This window comes from Trachurus japonicus, chromosome 2, assembly GCF_045865225.1.
Source record: "Trachurus japonicus isolate A0001 chromosome 2, Traja_1.0".
Classification (NCBI taxonomy): Eukaryota; Metazoa; Chordata; class Actinopteri; order Carangiformes; family Carangidae; genus Trachurus; species Trachurus japonicus.
In genome coordinates, this window is record NC_140908.1 from 747,795 (window position 1) to 766,575 (window position 18,781).

General features: G+C 43.7%; 1 protein-coding gene and 1 long non-coding RNA gene across 2 annotated transcripts; both read right to left on the bottom strand.

Moving 5' to 3' along the window:
* Positions 1–2,924: 2,924 nt before the first annotated feature.
* Positions 2,925–12,208, bottom strand: LOC146990449 (protein NLRC3-like). Its single transcript, XM_085803921.1, has 6 exons — positions 12,184–12,208; positions 7,658–9,392; positions 7,398–7,567; positions 7,167–7,323; positions 6,958–7,004; positions 2,925–6,591 (listed from the first exon to the last, which is right to left on the bottom strand). The coding sequence occupies exons 1-6, from the start codon at positions 12,206–12,208 to the stop codon at positions 6,059–6,061; spliced, it is 2,667 nt and encodes an 888-aa protein (XP_085660047.1). The 3' UTR covers positions 2,925–6,058.
* Positions 12,209–14,732: 2,524 nt separating this feature from the next.
* On the bottom strand, positions 14,733–17,131 carry LOC146990450 (uncharacterized). The gene is made up of 3 exons (XR_015037293.1): positions 16,902–17,131; positions 16,581–16,692; positions 14,733–15,774 (listed from the first exon to the last, which is right to left on the bottom strand). It is a non-coding gene; the product is annotated as an uncharacterized LOC146990450 (long non-coding RNA).
* Positions 17,132–18,781: the final 1,650 nt, after the last annotated feature.

Here is an 18,781-nt window from a genome sequence, read left to right on the forward strand (position 1 = left end):
CATCAAGGTAACAGTACTTTTACTTGAGTAGATTTTTTTGGTACTCTTTCCATCACTGTGGTCTATAGTTGATTATTTTAGCATTCTTACCTCATCAACAGCCCACTCTACCGCAGCCTCTTAAAACATGCCACTCTGTGTATTAGGTCACGTATTAATAACACGCTATACAAAGAAAAATATGGTGCTACCTAATTTGTTTTGGTGCTACTAAATGAAAAGCTAGGTGGCACCAGTGCTACCTGTGAAAAAGTTAGTCTGGAGCCCTGCTGATCTGGATTATCCAGAGTCCGTTGGTTGTCTCAGACAGGACGTTTTCTGTCGTCCACGGCAACAAACAAACAGCAGCTCGTCAGTGATGAAGATCAGACATCGAGTAACCACTCAAAGGTCCACTTACTCAGATGTTCCCTCTGCAGCTTTCTGGATCTGGACCAGGTCTGTGGAGAAACCAGGAGCTGAAGTCCTCTGCTTGTTGAGCTCCACCTGTCCTGAGTGTGTGCAGGCTACCGTCACTCTGAAACACCAGGTGTGGTGTTGGTTGCGGGGCAAACGGACCCTGGCCCGCCAATTTATTCAACCGGCCAATCCTGAATGACCTCTCTCAATAAAACTGATTTGACATCACGAACAAACTCTTGGTTCTTCCCTTCAGGATCAGTCCTCAATGATCTGAACAGTCTGATAAGCTTCGGTTGGAAACAGCAGTAATAACTGACAGTCTGTGTCCAATTCAAGTCCTGGCTCAGTGTCTGTTATAAAACCTGCAGCTCAAAGTTCAGCTGCTACAGTTTAATATGTCTTTATCATCATTAATATTTAACCTGCAGCAGATTCCAGATTATGAAGGGCGTCGCTGTTTGTTTCCTGTCAGTCACACACACCTCCAGTGGCTGACCTCAGTCACCTGTGGACAGTGTTGGTCAGACGTTGGTCACACAGGGCGGAGTTTGTGGCTCAGCAGGAAGTCCCTGCAGTTTGTGTTCACCTGTAGCCTGGACAGATGAAATATTAAGTAAAGGGGGAGGTAGGAGATGGATGGAAGGAAAGAAGGCGGGGGTTGATCAATTTACCCCACTCCTAAGAGTAAAAAAGACCACTTTTTTTGAACATGCTATATTTTAAAAACAGTTATATTTACACTCATTCTGTTAATTTGTAGGGATGCAAAACATCCTGAAATATACAGTATGCAGATGTGTTAGTTAGCAACAAAACTATAATTGTCTTGATGTAGTGATCCTGAATACAAAAAGTGGCTCAACTTACCCCACTCTCCCCTACCTGAGTATCACACAGACGACACCACTGACTCCACCTATACAGTCATTATACAGCTGGTGTACGTTTCATTTGAATGTATATAATGGTGCCACTAAAAGAACAATTATTATAGGAGTCTGTCTGAACTGAACATTTTATCTATGGCTTTGAAAACGGTCACTGGGATATTTAACAAAGCAGAAGTATATCAAAGCAGAAGTAAGGTGAATGTTTGTGTTAATAGAAGTCTTAAATAGTTATATCTTCCGACAGCAATCACTTATATAGAGTGTTTGGTCTGAAACACGGGTCTGTCAGTCACTCTGCTCTGCTCTGAGCCCAGGAGAAAACTTTCCTTGTATCCTACAACCTTTATCCAATGAGGAGAGAGAACGACATAAAGGGGCGGTCCTCTCTGCGTGTGCAGCCAAGGGATGCGCGTGAATGTGGTGACGTAGGGACGAGGGCGGGGACTGCTAACTCCATCGGCTGACAAGAAGTTAGCCAAAACCACCGGATCACTTACTTCTGCTTTAAAGAGGAAACGAGAAGAGACACACACACACTCACACTCACTGAACTTCTGAAGGTTTCATATCACACATACACACACACGGTACAATGACGTCATCTTCAGCTGACGTCAAAATCAAGAGATAGATAGTCCCAATTAATGTTAATGAACACAACTGTCCACATATAAAGTTTAAACGTGATTTATTTCCTCAGTGTTAATATTGTACGTCAGTGACGTAACATCTGGATCCGTCGTTAAGTTCCGCATTCCTTTTACCGCTGGACGTCCGTCAGTTTTCCCCATTTTCCCATATGTGTCCTACCGTGTTGAGAGGGCTCACCTTCAGTCCCGGTGTGTAGAAGACGTCACACAGGGATGAGCCGCTTCTTCCTGTTACTGTCTACTAGTGTTTGTGTCCATGGAAACAGAGCTGAGGACCAAACTAGACTTTGTGCTCTAACAGCAGATTTGTCATTCAACACTAACTACACTAACCTGGTGTAATTCTAAGCTTTGACCACCTGATGGAGCCAAACCACCACGTTGAGCCAGGAGAGACTCACCTCACTGTTTCTGGAGGAAACATCATGGAGGTGTTGTTTACAGGAGGAAGAGCTGCAGCTCAGGATGAGTGAGATGAAATGTTCCTGTGTGTCTGCAGGTGGAGAACCAGAGGCTTCAGAGTCAGGACCTGGAGGAGACATGACAAACACAAGGTCAAACAACCACAAGACAATAAAACATGCATTGCAATTCATGCAAAACCACTGATGCGCGTTGCCTTCAGGGACAGTTTTTCATCAAGCAGTCTCTGTATTTCCCTCTAAAACAACTCTGTGTGGTAACGTTGTGTTATTATCTCATAGCGTGGTGAATGTGCAGGTCACAACTTGTCCACCAGAGCGTTGTGGAGTTGTTGGATTGTGTATTTGATGAATTTGATGAGGGAAACCAAGAAATCCCATGAGCCTCCGCAGCATAGTCTGAAAACACTCGAGAAGCCAGACGACAACATCCGCTACGTCACCGAACAACGTGCGTTTGATTTACACAAAAAACAACTTTATAAACACTCACCCCGTTTACAAAAGACAAAAGGCGGCAAAATGGCAGATCAATAAAACTTTATTGACAAACTAACACACCATCACATTTAATAACAAAAACTTAATCTATAAACGAAAACAAGTTTACAAGAATCTGTTAGAAGAGTTTAAAATTTACTGATTTAATTCAAGCCCCACTGTGTTACTTTTTAATGCTGTCTAGGTTGAGTTTTTTTGCCGAAAAATAAACGCTAGACAAATACAAATGAAATCTATCTTAATCATCACCTATGGGCTTCTTGTCTTGGTGGGGGCTGTGTCTGCAGCGCCCCCTCCCCGTCTGTATTTTGGTCTTTTGCTTTGTTTTGTTGTGCACGTGGACGTTTCTGGGTGGAGAGCGAGAGAGTCTGTGTTTTGTCTCCAGCCAATGACAGAGCTCAGGGTGGAGTTGGACAGGTTTGGCCTATCCCTATACTAAATTCAGGATTTAATAATTACTACCCTTAGGAGTTCAGGTGAAGCTGCGTGCAGCAGAGTATGAGGCTCAGGGCTGCTAGCCGCACTAGCTGTGTTAGCGAGCACGTCTCTCTCTCTCAGCAGCAGCCGTCAGGACCGCAAAGAAAAAAAAACACCGTCTGAGTGAAGTGCTGGAGCCACGGACGGATACCCGGACATCACCGACAACTAAAGTCTTGAGTGGTAACAGTACCGTTGTGGTGAGCTAGCTCGATGCTAACTTCGGCTAGCGGTAGCGGTTAGCATCCACAGCTCCAACTCTTCACTTGGTATTACCTTTCCTTTGTGGTCCTGACAACTGCTTCTGCTGCTGCTGTCAGGGGCAGGAGGCTACACACTTGAGCCCAAGAGGAGGGGCCCAGTTTGAATGTTTTGTTAACAAACTGAAACGAACAAAACTCCAGACTCTACCTTTAACAAAAATAAATTATTTCGTTCAAAAGTGTGTCTTGCATGAATGAGTACTTAACCCTATCTACAATCTGAAGTGCTCTACCCCTACCTTAACCCTAAGCTTTGAATTTGGAATTCATATTTACTAGGGGTGTGCATCTCTCCAATACAAGACGATTCGATACGTATCTCAATACATGGGGTACGATAGGCTACAATTCAGGAACGATACATTTTAAAATGGAACGATTCGATTCGGTTCGATGGAGTGGGATTTCGATTTGATTTCGATACGATTCAATTCAATATGACACAGTTCAATTCAAGGGGTTATGATGCAATGATAGTTCCTTGTTGAAAGTAGACACTCATTTTACAATATGAATTAACATGTCAATAATGTGAATGTAGCATTTCCTTGAAAAACATATATCAAAGACTAGAGATGTAACTTTTGTCATGTTTCAACATGTAACAACAACATGTAAGAGCTCACCAAAGCCCAATATTCACGTTTTGCTGGCACAAATTAAAGTCAGAGAAACAACAAAGAGCAAACAAACAGCTGCTCCCTTGCTGCACTGCACAATTTTTTTCTTTTTTAGCTGTTATAAAGAAAGAAACACACACACACACACACACACACACAATGCTGACGCCGTGTAGCATTGGATCTTCCAGTGTTGAACTTGTTTTCCACAAAGTGCAGTCAAACACCAGGCTGAAGAGAGAGGAGCTCCTGTCTCCTCTGACAGGAGCTCCTCTGCAGGAGAAGCGGCTGGAGAGCAGCGCCGTCCTTTTGTTAATCCACATGTTTCCGAACGTCATAGTGGTCTGGTGGCTTGGTGGAATTGTACGTTTACGTTTCCATGGTTTTCAGTCGTTGTCATAGTTGCGGTAAACGCATGGATCTATTAACGCTGGCTTTTAACACGGATGTCAGTCTGTGTGATATCCACTGTTAAAAGCTGGTGATGATCCATGCGTTTTACAGATTTTCATTGAAAAAAAAAAAAAATCCATGCATTTACCGCAACTACCGAAACCATGGAAACGTAAACATAAAATTCCACCGGAAGAGCAAAACCGGCAAAACAGGCTTATGTTTTTGACGTTCGGAAAAAGGTGGATAGCAGCACTGTTGTTAAAGGCGATACACGTCTATGTCCGCGACTCCGTGTACGTTTGTCCTCTGATCTTCCTTCACAGGGAATGCGCTGCCTCACTGGCACATACAGTAAGTCCTCCTGTGTAACTTTTTGCTGTGCAATATGACTGATGGCGCGAGTGGAAGTCCGCACATGTGTTAAAAAAAAAGGTTGAGCGAGCGAGCGCACGCTGCAAAAGAGAGGGAGACGGTCCCGCAGCTGCATCAGTAACATTAAACCGATTTATAACTTTGTAATCGGGCCATCGGCCGGTTCAAACTACTTTGTGACCGATTCATTCATCCGTCTACTGATGCACTTGCATCGTTTAAATCAAAATCGATTTTCCGATTCAAATCGGTTTTGTTACACCCCTAATATAACTATAATATAAGGCTGCATTAAGTAATGTAATAACTATATAATATAACTGCTGCTGTACAATTGCCCCTTAAGGATGTTAAAGCTCATCAATCAATATTTACATAGAAAGCTCAATGCTGGCTGCCATGTTGTGCCGCCATCTTTTACGTTAGGATTTCTATATAGTCAACGGGGATACCAGAGTGTTGGCTCTGGGAGAAATGATCACTGCGGGGTAGAGAGAGAAAGGATGGAGGGTCACACTGATGCTGCATTCAGGTGGAATCAGGCAGACAGCAAACAAACCATATGTTATTTTAGTTGACGAGAGAGGGCCGTTAAAACGTGGGTGAGGTAAACAATACAACATCACCATGACAACATATTGTAGAAGTGTTTCATTTTGCCGCGTGCCGTTCCGTTGGACCACTTGTTTGTTTATCCAGCTCCATGCAGCGGCTGTCGTACCTCTGCCGTCTGCCCGATTCCATGTGATTGCAGCATAAAGAATATTATTCAGTTGGAACCTCACCGTGACATGGAAGAAAATTTTACACATTAGCCGTGTCCCAATTCAGTGGCTGCAGCCTTCAGAGGCGGCATTTGAAGGCCAGGTACAGCGTCACAACTAGGCCTGTCCCAATTCAATTCAATTCAATTTAATTCAATTCAATTCGAAGGCTCCTCCAAATGTGGCCAACAAATGCAGCCTTACTTTACCGGTCGAGGAGGACGCTGAATTGGGACACAGCTAGTATGTCTTAAATGAATCTGAATGTGACTGACAGACGTCTCCAGACTGAACTATCTGTTCAACACAGAGACACTGAGGAACCAGACCAGGACCCAAACCCAAACCCAGGATACAGAGGTTCAGTGAAGGTGGTGTTGAAGGTGTGGAGGTGGATCAGTGAGTCAGAGGAGACTCTGTAGAAGGACAGAGAGCCAGCAGGACAGTCCACATACACTGCTACTCTGTTAGAGACAGAGGAGGAGGAGGAGATGGTTGTTTCTATGTTGTTGTGCCAGACGTTGTAACGACCTCTGTAGAAGTTCAGTTTCCAGGACTGATTGTTCCTTCCAAACTCATTGTCTTCACTGTCTCCCTTCCTCCTGATTCCTCTGTAACTCACTGATACATCCACATCTCCACTCCACTCAACCTCCCAGTAGCAGCGACCAGTCAGACCAGTTGAACACAGCAGCTGAGGTCGAAGGTCAAATCTGTCTGGATGATCAGGATATGACTGATGATCCTCCTTCACCCATGTTGCCTTCCAGTTGTTGTCAGATAGCTTGATCTCTGTGTTCACTGTCTTTGTGTCGATTGTGAGTGGACAGGAATCTGATGAAGAGAACAAGACACAGCTGCAGTTATTGTTCATCTGATCAGTTATTGGCAGTTTGATGAAGACTCATGAGGTCAGTGATGTGACAGTGTGAAGATGGTTGTTTGTTTGTTTTTTTGTTTTTTTTTAAGTATATTTTTTGGCTTTTTGCCTTTATTTGATAGTACATAGTATAGATGGACAGGAAAGGGGGAGGCAGAGAGAGGGGGAATGACATGCAGGAAGGGGCTGCCCGACGCAAGATTCAAACTGGGGACGCCTGCGTTGAGGACTGTAGCCTTTACATGGGGCGGCCACTTTACCCACTGTGCCACGCACCGCCCCAGTGTGAAGATGGTTGAATGAAGTCTAAACACACTTACACTTCCTCAGACCTGGTGTCAACCATTGGACTCCATCAGGATGCACCCTGAAAGAAGAAGAGAAGAAGAAGCTGGAGTCTTCATGCTGTGATGATACAGAGCAGGAGGAGATGAACCTCATCACCTTGTCTAACAGTAAAGTGTGCACCTGCATGAAGCTCCTCCTCCTCTATCAGACTTTGTGTGTGGCTGCAGCAGCTTCTCCATACCTGAGAGTCTCCACTCCGGCCGACAGCAGCTTCACTCCTGAGGCTCCTGGATGGTTGTAGCTCAGGTCCAGCTCTTTCAGATGGGAGGGGGTGGAGCTCAGAGCTGAGGCCAGAGAAGCACAGCCTTCCTCTGAGACCAGACATCCTGACAGACTGAACACACACACAACACACAGGAACCCTCTGTCAACACCTGGAGGTATGTTAAAGTGTCATAAGATAAAAAGCTGAGAGTCTCCAGTCCACAGTGTGGACTCTCCAGTCCACCAGACAGGACCTTGACTCCTGAGTCCTGCAGGTCGTTGTTACTCAGGTCCAGGTGTCTGAGACTAGAGGACTGGGAGCGGAGGACTAAGGACAGAGCTTCACAGCTTCTCTCTGAGAGGTTACAGCCGCTCAGCCTAAAGAAACAACAACAAACAATCACCATGATTGTGTTACACAGCTTGGACCAAACTATCCTGAATTTATTCAACTCTTTCTACACTTACAGAGCTTTGTTGGAGGCTTTGACCCCTGGAATCAGCCTCAGAAGAACCTCCTCTGAAGCAGAGTATTTCTTCAAGTCAAACACATCGAGATCTTCTCCTGACAACAGTAAAATGAAGATCAGGGCCAACCATTGAGCAGGAGACAGTTCATCTGTGGAGAGACGTCCTGATCTCAGGGACTGTTGGATCTCCTCCACTAGAGAACGATCATTCAGTTCATTCAGACAGTGGAACAGGTTGATGCTTTTCTCTGCAGAGGGAGTCTCTTCAATCTTCTTCTTGATGTACTGGACTGTTTCCTGATAGGACAGAGAGTCACTTCCTGTCGGTGTCATCAGTCCTTGTAGAAAATTCTGGTTAGTCTTCCGTGAAAGACCCAGGAGGAAGCGGAGGAACAAGTCCAGGTGTCCATTTGGACTCTGTAAGGCCTCGTCCACAGCACTCTGGTAGAAAGAGGTCGGGGTACATTCAATTTTTCTTCTTTCTGACATCAGGTTGTGTCCAGAGTTGATGAAGGTCAGATGGACATGAAGAGCAGCCAGAAACTCCTGAACACTCAGATGGACGAAGCAGAACACCTTGTCCTGGTACAGTCCTGTCGCCTCTCTAAAGATCTGTGTGAACACTCCTGAGTACACTGAGGCTGCTCTGATATCGATGCCACACTCTGTCAGGTCGGATGCATAGAAGATCAGGTTTCCTTTCTGCAGCTGCTCAAAAGCCAGTTTTCCCAGAGACTCAATCATCTCCCTGCTCTCTGGACTCCAGTGTGGATCTGTCTCAGCTCCTCTATCATACTTGACCTTCTTCAGTTTTAGATGAACCACCAGGAAGTGGATGTACATCTCAGTCAGGGTCTTGGGCAGCTCTCCTCTCCTTCTGGTCTTCAACACCTCCTCCAGAACTGTAGCAGTGATCCAGCAGAAGACTGGGATGTGGCACATGATGTGGAGGCTTCGTGAGGTCTTGATGTTCCTGAAGTACTCCTCCCTCTGTGGGTCAGTGAACCCTCTGACCTCTGTCACCATGTCAACACACTGAGGAGGGATCTGATTGGCTGCTGCAGGTCGTGTTGTTATCCAGAGGCGAGCAGAGGGAAGCAGTTTCCCCCTGATGAGGTTGATCAGCAGCACGTCGACTGAGGTGGAATCTCTCACATCAGTCAGGATCTCAGTGTTGTGGAAGTCCAGAGGAAGTCGACACTCGTCCAGACCGTCAAAGATGAAGACAACCTGGAACTGATCAAACCTGCAGATTCCTGCTTCTTTCGTTTCAGAGAAGAAGAGATGAACAAGTTCCACCAAGCTCAACCTTTTGTCTTTCAGCATATTCAGCTCTCTGAAGGTGATGGGAAATGTGAAGTCTATGTCCTGGTTGGTTTTGTCTTCAGCCCAGTCCAGAGTGAACTTCTGAGTTAAGACTGTTTTCCCAATGCCAGCCACTCCCTTTGTCATCACTCTTCTGATTGGTCGGTCTCTTCCAGGTGGGGCTTTAAAAATGTCTTCTTGTCTGATGGTTGTTTCTGGTCTGTCTGGTTTCCTGGACGCTGTTTCAATCTGTCTGACCTCATGTTCCTCATTGACCTCTCCAGCCCCTCCCTCTGTGATGTAGAGCTCTGTGTAGATGTTGTCAAGAGAAGTTGAGTTTCCTACTTTAGAGATCCCCTCAAACACACACTGGAACTTCCTCTTCAGGGCAGATTTGAGTTTACGTCGACAAACTGCATCAAAATGTCCTGAAAGAAAAACACAAGGGAAAAGATTATAGCTGCTGCGCAGCGATGGGTCGGGTCCAGGCTATTTTTTGGCAAATTTAGGCAAATTCTGAGCAACAAACAGGAGAATAGGAAGACAGGACAGTTGACCTTATAATGAAGGAAATGAGGAGAAGACCCTCCGTAAGTGTGCATGCGGATGGGAGAAAGTGACCACATTCAAAGGGTTGCGAATCCACCAGGGGAAGCGAAAGTGTGGGCAGAAGGGCCAACAGCAACCTTGCACTGCCCCGGCAGGTGAGACAAGAGGGACCAAAGCCAGGTCGAATACCACAGAGCCGATGGACCCAATGTTGGGCTTGAATGAGGATTAAGCCCTCAAAATCACGGAGCCTGTCTCTCAGAAGAGGAGTCAGAAATGACAGCACCACCTTCATCGTAGGGGGAGAGAAAATCCCACTCCTTTCTGAGCAACCCATAAAAAGCCTTGGGAGGCAGTACACAGCAGAGCTTTTGGACAAACAGATGGGGAGAACCGTGTTGAAACAGCTCTCAGAAGGCCTGGCAAAGATCGACCAAAGCCAACTCCCAGGTAAGTACAAAGTCTGGTGCTACCAGTTCACACTCTACAGGAGAGTGATCTGGCCGCTGAAAATTAGTGAGATCCCCTCATCCACCACAAGTAAGATGGATGGAAAGGCCAACTCATTCATCAGAAAGTGGTTGGGGCTGCCACGATGCCTCTCTGAAACGGGCCTTTTCGGAAGGAACACCCTCCAACTTCCGCTCCAATCCATCAGTTTGGGCTACAAGCAGGAAAAGACCAGGCTCGTCCTTGAGTTAAAGCTGGGGTATGTAGTCCTGTTCAGAAGCACTTTTCGTTATACTGGGGGAAATGGCCCGTCTAATTTCAGAGGAATCAGTACATTATGTCATCAGGAAAAGGAACGGAAAAAAACAGAGCTCTGTGACAGCCGCAGGACTGAGAAAACTCCACCCAATCCGTGCCCTTCAGACCGAAGGGCACGGATTGGTCGAAGTTTGCTCGGAGAGTAAAGAACCAATCAGATGCCTCCGTGTCTCGTTCTGCACCCGTCCCCCTCCTACGCGCGCGTGCACAGTCTTCACGTCTCGCTGTTGTTGCCGGCTGGAAAAAGTCAGCACTGCTCTGCAGAAGAAAGGATTTCATGCTCATTTCAAAGCAACGGCTGAGAAAATGCAGCCCAAATCACCACTTCCACGGTTACTTGTAACGACTCGCCCCGAGAAAAAGGCAAGGAAGAGAAAGCCGGAGGAAGAAAAGGCTGGCTGCTGACAAAACGGCTCGGGATCAGTCTATGCTCTGGATGCAGCAAGAGGCTAAACCAGAGTACATCGGTGTAGCTTCAGGTCGGTGGAAACAATGGAGGGATCTGGGCCTGAAAAGTGATGCCGAGGTTGCTCTCTTTCTGCTGGACAGGTAATTATTTGTTTTGCTTCGGGGAGGATTTCTTATTTTCATGAAATGTGTAGGCTAACCTTTGCTAACGTAGCTATTGTAGCTTGTATTAGCCAAATGCTAATATTAGCTTCTCTGTGGGTTTAAAACTGGTCGGTGACGCTAGTATTGAATAGATTCTACCATCGTCGTCAGTGTCTGCATTATTATTGTGATAAAAGACGCACATATGTTGGCTTTTACGTTTTACAACTGTTGCGTATTTATGTTTTCATAGTCATGACATGAGAAGGATCGATCAACCTCAACGCAGTCTGAACACGGATTGATTAGGCCCCGCTAGCTTCAACTACTGTTTCCAAGTCTCTGTCCACGGTGAGTTCAACTTGCTGCTGCTGCTGCTGCTGCTATGAATATGAATTTGACCAACGTTGTCTTTGGTGTGGTGTAAAAATCTGTCTTTCATATCTAGCCCTTTCTGTTTTATGTGGCTCAAAGTGCTATTTGAGGTACTTCAGAAAAGTATATTGCACATATAGTATATATACATTATATGAAGTGATATCTGCCGTATCATTATACAGGCATTGAGTAAATGTTAGTGATTATCTTTTGAGAAATATGATGGCCTGAGGATAAAACCTGTCCTTCACCTTAGGAGGTCCAGCACTCCACACAGTTGTTAACATCAACTACAACAACCACCAACACTAAAATAAAACACAGCTACTATAGGTTGTACCTCTAACTTTGTGTGGTGTTGGTGGAGTAATTGATAATGTTAGCCTACAAGCTTGTCTATGGACTATACTCTGTTAGCTGCTATGCAGAGAGGATAGGGGAAAACTGAGGATCTTCTCAACAGTTGATATAAATCTTTATGCCTTTTTGTTCTGTCAAAACATCTTCCTTTCAACTGCCAAACCCAAGATTTCTATTTCTACATATAAGCAGTTCTGTGTTTTGTGCTCTATGAATGAAGGGTAAATGTATGTTGATGCTGCACTGACAGTATTCTCTAATTTTGCAATCTTCACAGAGATGATGACTTCTCAGTAGCTGGGGTTCAGGAATCAGACATTAGCTGCCCAGAGGAGACAGCTCTTCAGCAATTGGATGCAAGGTATGGTACTGTGACAACCATCCCTGCTGCCTTGCTCTCTCTCTCCTCACAGTAGCAGGGTGGTCAGTGGCCGAAGCTGCACCTGGGCTCTGGGGAGGCTGTGGTCTACAACCCCCTCCTGGAGTCAGCTGTTCTTCCTCTCTCCTGCCTGCAACACCTCCTGCTCTTTGGTTAATGTTTTGGTTCTGTTTTTACACTCTATAACACCCCACACACACATACTCTTCCATCCATACACCCACTTACATTACTGATCTTACAGACCACACACGCCATGCTTAGTTTGTTCTTTTTCAATCCTTTTTAATCAGGAAAAAAAGGGGCAAAAAATATTATTGGCATTTTTGAAGAGGACACTTTTGTCCCTAAATGATAAGAACGTATGTTTTTCATAAGGGTGTAGGTTATAGGTTGTATCACAGCCACCACACTAGACAGGAGTTACCTCCTGCTCCTTATGATTTTGCTCCTTTCAGACGTTGCTCAACTGGGGCAGAGCTTTATGCTTCAGACCTTGACGCATACAACTCCACCCCGAGTAAACTGTAAGCTAATATGAATGTATCACACAAAGCTTATTATCTTTTCTCTTATTACAGCTACGGCAAGGTGTACAATAAAAAGTCGAAGAAGTGGAGCCTTTCCACAGAAAAGGTGGAGATGGACTACAGTTACATTGCAGGCCAAAGGAGCAGATCAACAGAGCTGACAAAACACTCCTCACACACAGCCTTACCTGTCTGCCTTCCCTGGAAACACCTTTTCCATGTAAACACCTTCTCCAATGTGTAGATATACTCATGTTGAAAATGTACAGATACTTATGTAACAATAAAGGGTTATACCAACTTGGTTGTAATTTTTCTGTAATCACTTATTTTTGTTGTGGTGGTGAGAAAATGTATAGCTTCTTTTGCAGAAATACTAAAATGAAAGGCATTCATCACTTTCAAATTTTTATTAAAAACAATATAAATAACAAAAGACAAAATTTAAATATAAGTCAAAAATATAAATAAGAATAATAAAATAACTTTGGAATGTACAGACTGTAAACTTCAGTGCAAATTTGACAGGAATCTAATGTAGAACACAGTATAAACGGCAGGGCTCTAGTAAATCTTACAGTGTGTTTACACTCTACAAGGGACAAAACCTTTATACTGTCCATGAGGATCTGGGTAGCGGTCTCTTTATTTTCCAGACACAGGAACTAGGTAGACGTGAAGCTGGAGGGCCTGGTGGAGGAGCATCTCCTGATGCTGACATCTGCAGGTATCAAACAGGAGGTTTGGGTTGATGAGATTCTTCCAAGCTCAAGTCGTTCATTTCTAGCCTGTAAAGAGAATAGTTCATCAAGGAGATTAGACTTTCTCATCATGTTGTCCTTTATTATTACTAATATTACTGGAATTTCATTTATTATTTTTTGTATGTTTATATTTTTCCTTTTACAGTTTATGAATGACAATGAACTCTCTAACAGAAATGTTGTGTTCACAGTAAATGGCATGTCATTGTTTACAGTTGTTTACAGTTCTTGATTATGTTGAGATCGAGAAAAAAAAAGGCTCAGACTGTAGCTCGGTCTGAGCCAGTGCTGTCATCGTGTAAACTCTAACAATCAAACAACAAAGATATCGTTATCCTATTAGCATATCTGCCTAACTAATTTATGTAGCCAAATTGAGATATTGGCCCAAATTTACTTTCAAAGAGTAGACACGGTCGCGCACATCCAGTTCAATAGGTGCTGGCCTCAAAAAATGTGGACAGGAAAAGCAAAAAGAGGAGACCACACACATCAGCTCCCTTCTGTGCAGATTTATTAGCACATCAATAGTAACGTTTCGAGCTCATAGCTCTTCATCAGACTAACTCATACACATAGGACGCCCCGTTTTTAAACCTGCCCCCGAGGGTCACATGGTGAGTCACATGGTAAAGGGAATGTATACATCAAAACCCATCTTGTACAAAACCAAAGCATACAAACAATCAAAGACACTTCATCATAATTAAATAGACCAACACCCATCAGGCCGACTGGCCGTCATACAGATCTAATGAATTAGAGGCGCCTCTAGTAATAGGATGGCTAATCTTCAAAATCTAGGACAAGGTTATCACATTATTAATATTCTAAACATTTTGATCTTGTTTAAAGATTTAACAAATTTTAAAGTTCAATTATCCACAACCCTGAGCTAGAATAGGGACAATCCAACCACAAAAAATGGAAAAGTTAATATATAGACGATCAAATATGCATATAATCCAAACAGTAGAATTCCCTCATGATAAGTGTAACATGAGAAGTGACTACTACAATGATCATACGCAGAACAACTCAGGAACCACCTATCACACAAAAGATGGAATATAAACATTAGAAGATAGCAAATAACAAAAAACAAAAAAAAAAACAAGATAGCAAATATCAAATATCAAGACCCGTCATAGTCGACCCTAATGCTGAATACATCAGGGGAAAATCATCTAAAATATTACACATTACTAGAATATTACACAGACTCTTTCACAATGTTCAATTTCTTCATCAAGCCCCCAACAAAAAAGCTCAAAATGAGCTCACAAAAAGATCACATAAAAGGTCTGATGTTAAAGTCCTCGTTTAGACCATTGGGAGTTAAGGTGTCTAACGTGTATATCCAGTACAGTTCTCTCTTAAGGAGTAAAGTGTCAACATTGCCACCTCTGCGAGGGAGTTTGACTGATTCAATCCCAATATACTTCAATGAGGCAACGCTGTGACGTGCTTCTGTGAAGTGAACCGCAACTGGACTGGACGGGTCATGGTTCCGGATAGCACATCTGTGCTCTGTGATCCTCGTTTTTAAAGGTCTAGTGGTTTTCCCAATGTAGGCGAGACCACAGGGACATTGAAGCATGTAGATGACATTTTTAGTTTTACAGGAGATGATGCTCTTAATGGGGAATCTCTTTCCAGAGTGGGGGTGGTTAAAGGAGTGTGTTTTGTATGTGGAATTGCATTGTTGGCAGTTGCCACACCTGTAGTTACCAGGTTGGATTTGGGTGAGGAAATGTGAAGCGACGGATGGTGGTCGGTCTGCTCTCACCAATATGTTATGAAGGTTCGGAGGTCTTTTATGGATCATTCGAGGAGGGTCCTTGAAGCATCCCTTCAATGCTGGATCCGAGTCCAGGATGAACCAGTGCTGTTTGATGATTTTCTCGATTTCCCGACCCACAGGTGAATATTGAATGCAACATGATGTCTTAATCTCAGATTTTTTGTTTTTTATTTTGTTGAGGCATTCATTCTGGGAGGTCATACGAAACCTGTTCTCCGCTCCAGAGATCCACTCCTCCTTGTATCCCCTCTGTCTGAAGCGGTCCTGTAGAATGGCCGACTGTTCCTGGAAATCCATATCATCGCTGCAAATCCGTCTAATACGGTTAAATTGGGAAATTGGGAGACTCTTTTTGAGAGGGGTAGGATGGTATGAGTCCCCATGAAGTAGTGAATTTTTATCTGTGCTTTTTCGATATAGGCTGGTTTTTAAAGTGTCCCCCTCCTTCGAAACCAGAATATCAAGAAAGTTCATTTTTTGAGCATCAAACTCCAAAGAAAAGTTCAAGTGTTCATTTTTGTCATTCATAAATTTGTGAAATTGTCTTAATTGTGTCTCTGTGCCAGTCCAAACGAAAAAAATGTCATCAAGATACCTTCTCCAATGAGATATGTGGTCCATGAAGGGGTTAATGTCTTTATTGGAGATCACCTCCTGTTCAAAGAGTCCAACATAGAGGGATGCAAAGCTCGGTGACATTTTGGATCCCATCGCTACCCCAGACACCTGGAGAAAAAAGTCAGCACCAAACAAGAAATAATTAGAGGTCAATACACATTCAATTAAATCCAGAACACATTGTGTTTTTGGGGTGTGTATAGTCCTTTTGTTCAAGAAATATTCTGCAGCTTCAAGGCCCCCTTTAAATGGCACATTAGTGTAAAGTGATTCAATATCCATTGTTACCAAAAGTTGTTGTTCCTGAGATATATTAATAGTTTTAACATGTTTCAAAAAATCCACAGAGTCTCTCGTGTAGGAGGGAAGAGATGTGGTGAGCTGCTGCAGAGAATGGTCAACAAAAGCAGAGATTTTTTCGGTTAAAGAACCTATTGCAGCGACTATAGGTCTTCCAGGTGGTGTATCCACAAACTTTTTATGGATTTTGGGTAGAGTATAAAACACAGGGGTAATGGGAAAATCCACTTTCATAAATGCTTGTTCAGATTGATTTATGTCCCCATTGATCCACAGAAGATCCACCAAATCATGCACTTTTTTCTTGAAGGATGTTATGGGATTGTGATCCAACTTTCTGTAGAATTTTGAATTGCTCAGTTGATTTTGAATTTCTTTGTCGTATGCCTCACGATTGAGGATCACAATCGCCCCTCCCTTGTCAGCAGATTGTATTACCAGGGTGGTATCCTCCTTAATGGCTTTTAATTCCTCCCACTGTTCTTTAGAGAGATTATTTCTTACTTTATATTGTTTGTGTTTATTCAATATAGTAGAAACATCTCTTTCCACCAATCTACAGTATGTTTCCAACGATGAGTTTCTGTGTTTGGGGGGTGTAAAGTAGGATTTACCTCTGAAGCGGGTGCTGGGTGGTTCAACACGTGGCTCCAAAATGTTTGTGGGCGAGTCCATAGTAGATTCTGCCGTCGCGTCGGTGTCCATCATAGACAGTGGGGGGACCGTCTGGGGATTGGTGATAGGAGGAAAGGAAACATTAGTGGGCCCGTCTATTGAACGGGACCCGGAGTGGCCACTAAAGAACTCCTTAAGTCTTAAAGAGCGAAAAAACTTTTGCATATCAATGTACGTGGTGAATTCATTACATTGGGCCGTGGGTACGAATGATAAACCCTTTGAAAGGGCAGATAAACATGTTTCCGAGAGGGACTTACTGGATAGGTTGACGACAACATTCACAGCTGGTCCCGGTTCTTTCTGCGGGTCCAGTATGGTTCTCTTTGTCCTCTGCCCGCGTCGGCATTTCCTCCTCTTCGGCCCCGCAGTGTTTTTCTTTCTAAAAAACCTTGTTCTCGTTCAGAGGGTTGGCTGGAGTCGGAGTCCCGAGAGGAAAGGGAAGAACGTAGCATCGTGTCGTTGTAGTTGTAGTTGTGTCTCCTATGGGCGCTTCTTATGTTACCGCCCCCGGAAGTCGCAGCACCGTGTGGCAGCCTCCACTTGTACACAGCGCCCCCCTCGTAGTCCGCCCGGTCTCTCACAAACTTTTTCTTTTTGGACAGTTTTATTTCTTTGTCAAGCTCTTGTTTCCGCTGTTCACATTCCTTTAACATCTTGTCCAATTCCTCCTTGTCCGTCATATTCTCCGTTAGTTGTTTTTTTTGTTTCCATTATTTCTTCTCTTACAGTTGTAAGTTGTGTCGTCACCTCTTTGATGGTCAAAGCCATAAGATCAAATGAACATTTATTAAGAATTTCACACCAACGATCACAGAAGTCTTTGTTATCCCGACTCAGAAATGGGGTTTTTGTTATTCTTAATCCCCTCGGAATCATTTTGGATCTGAGATAGTCACTGAGCGTCACAGCGTGGAGAAACAAGCGTGTTTCCCTTTCATGTAGTTTGTTCAGTGCTCTTGTAGAGATGCCGTGATCATGTATATGGGTGGATTCCCCAAACAAAGAGTCTTTACACAGTATCTGTGCGTAATCATCCTCCGTGAATTCAAACGTCTTGGAGTGTGCCATTATATGCATATTTGATCGTCTATATATTAACTTTTCCATTTTTTGTGGTTGGATTGTCCCTATTCTAGCTCAGGGTTGTGGATAATTGAACTTTAAAATTTGTTAAATCTTTAAACAAGATCAAAATGTTTAGAATATTAATAATGTGATAACCTTGTCCTAGATTTTGAAGATTAGCCATCCTATTACTAGAGGCGCCTCTAATTCATTAGATCTGTATGACGGCCAGTCGGCCTGATGGGTGTTGGTCTATTTAATTATGATGAAGTGTCTTTGATTGTTTGTATGCTTTGGTTTTGTACAAGATGGGTTTTGATGTATACATTCCCTTTACCATGTGACTCACCATGTGACCCTCGGGGGCAGGTTTAAAAACGGGGCGTCCTATGTGTATGAGTTAGTCTGATGAAGAGCTATGAGCTCGAAACGTTACTATTGATGTGCTAATAAATCTGCACAGAAGGGAGCTGATGTGTGCGGTCTCCTCTTTTTGCTTTTCCTGCCCAAATTTACTTTCCTAACACTTCTGCATCACCCTGCATACTTTTCAATGAAAAACTGAGTTAGGCAGATATGCTATGTGACTATTAAAAACACTAAATACACGTTTGTCAGTGAAAAACACATCACAATCAGGCTAACTGTTACAATGTAATTTAGCTGATGGGTCTGAATCCAGCCGGATCCTCAGGAAGATTCAGCAGATTCAGACCTTCAGACCCGACCTGCCCCTGGGTCTGCACAGACTGATGTGCTATAAAACAAACAAAAATAATAATGATAATAATAATATAGTTTACTTACAGGTACGGTAAGTGAGACATGACTGTTTGTTGTCGTCCAAAAATACTCCTAGCTCGTTAGCTCGTAGCTCGTAGCCCTTAGCTCGTAGCTGTCCTCTCCTCCGTGCTGCTTCTGTGCGCGTGCTAGTGTGTGGGGGCGTGGCTTGGACGGACTCACTGACGGGAGGGGGAGCAGGGGGGAGGAACTTTAGGAGGTGCTTTTTCAAATCTTGCTCGCTCTCTTACTAGTTTTCCAGGATTACAGACCCTAGCTTTAATGTCCAGAT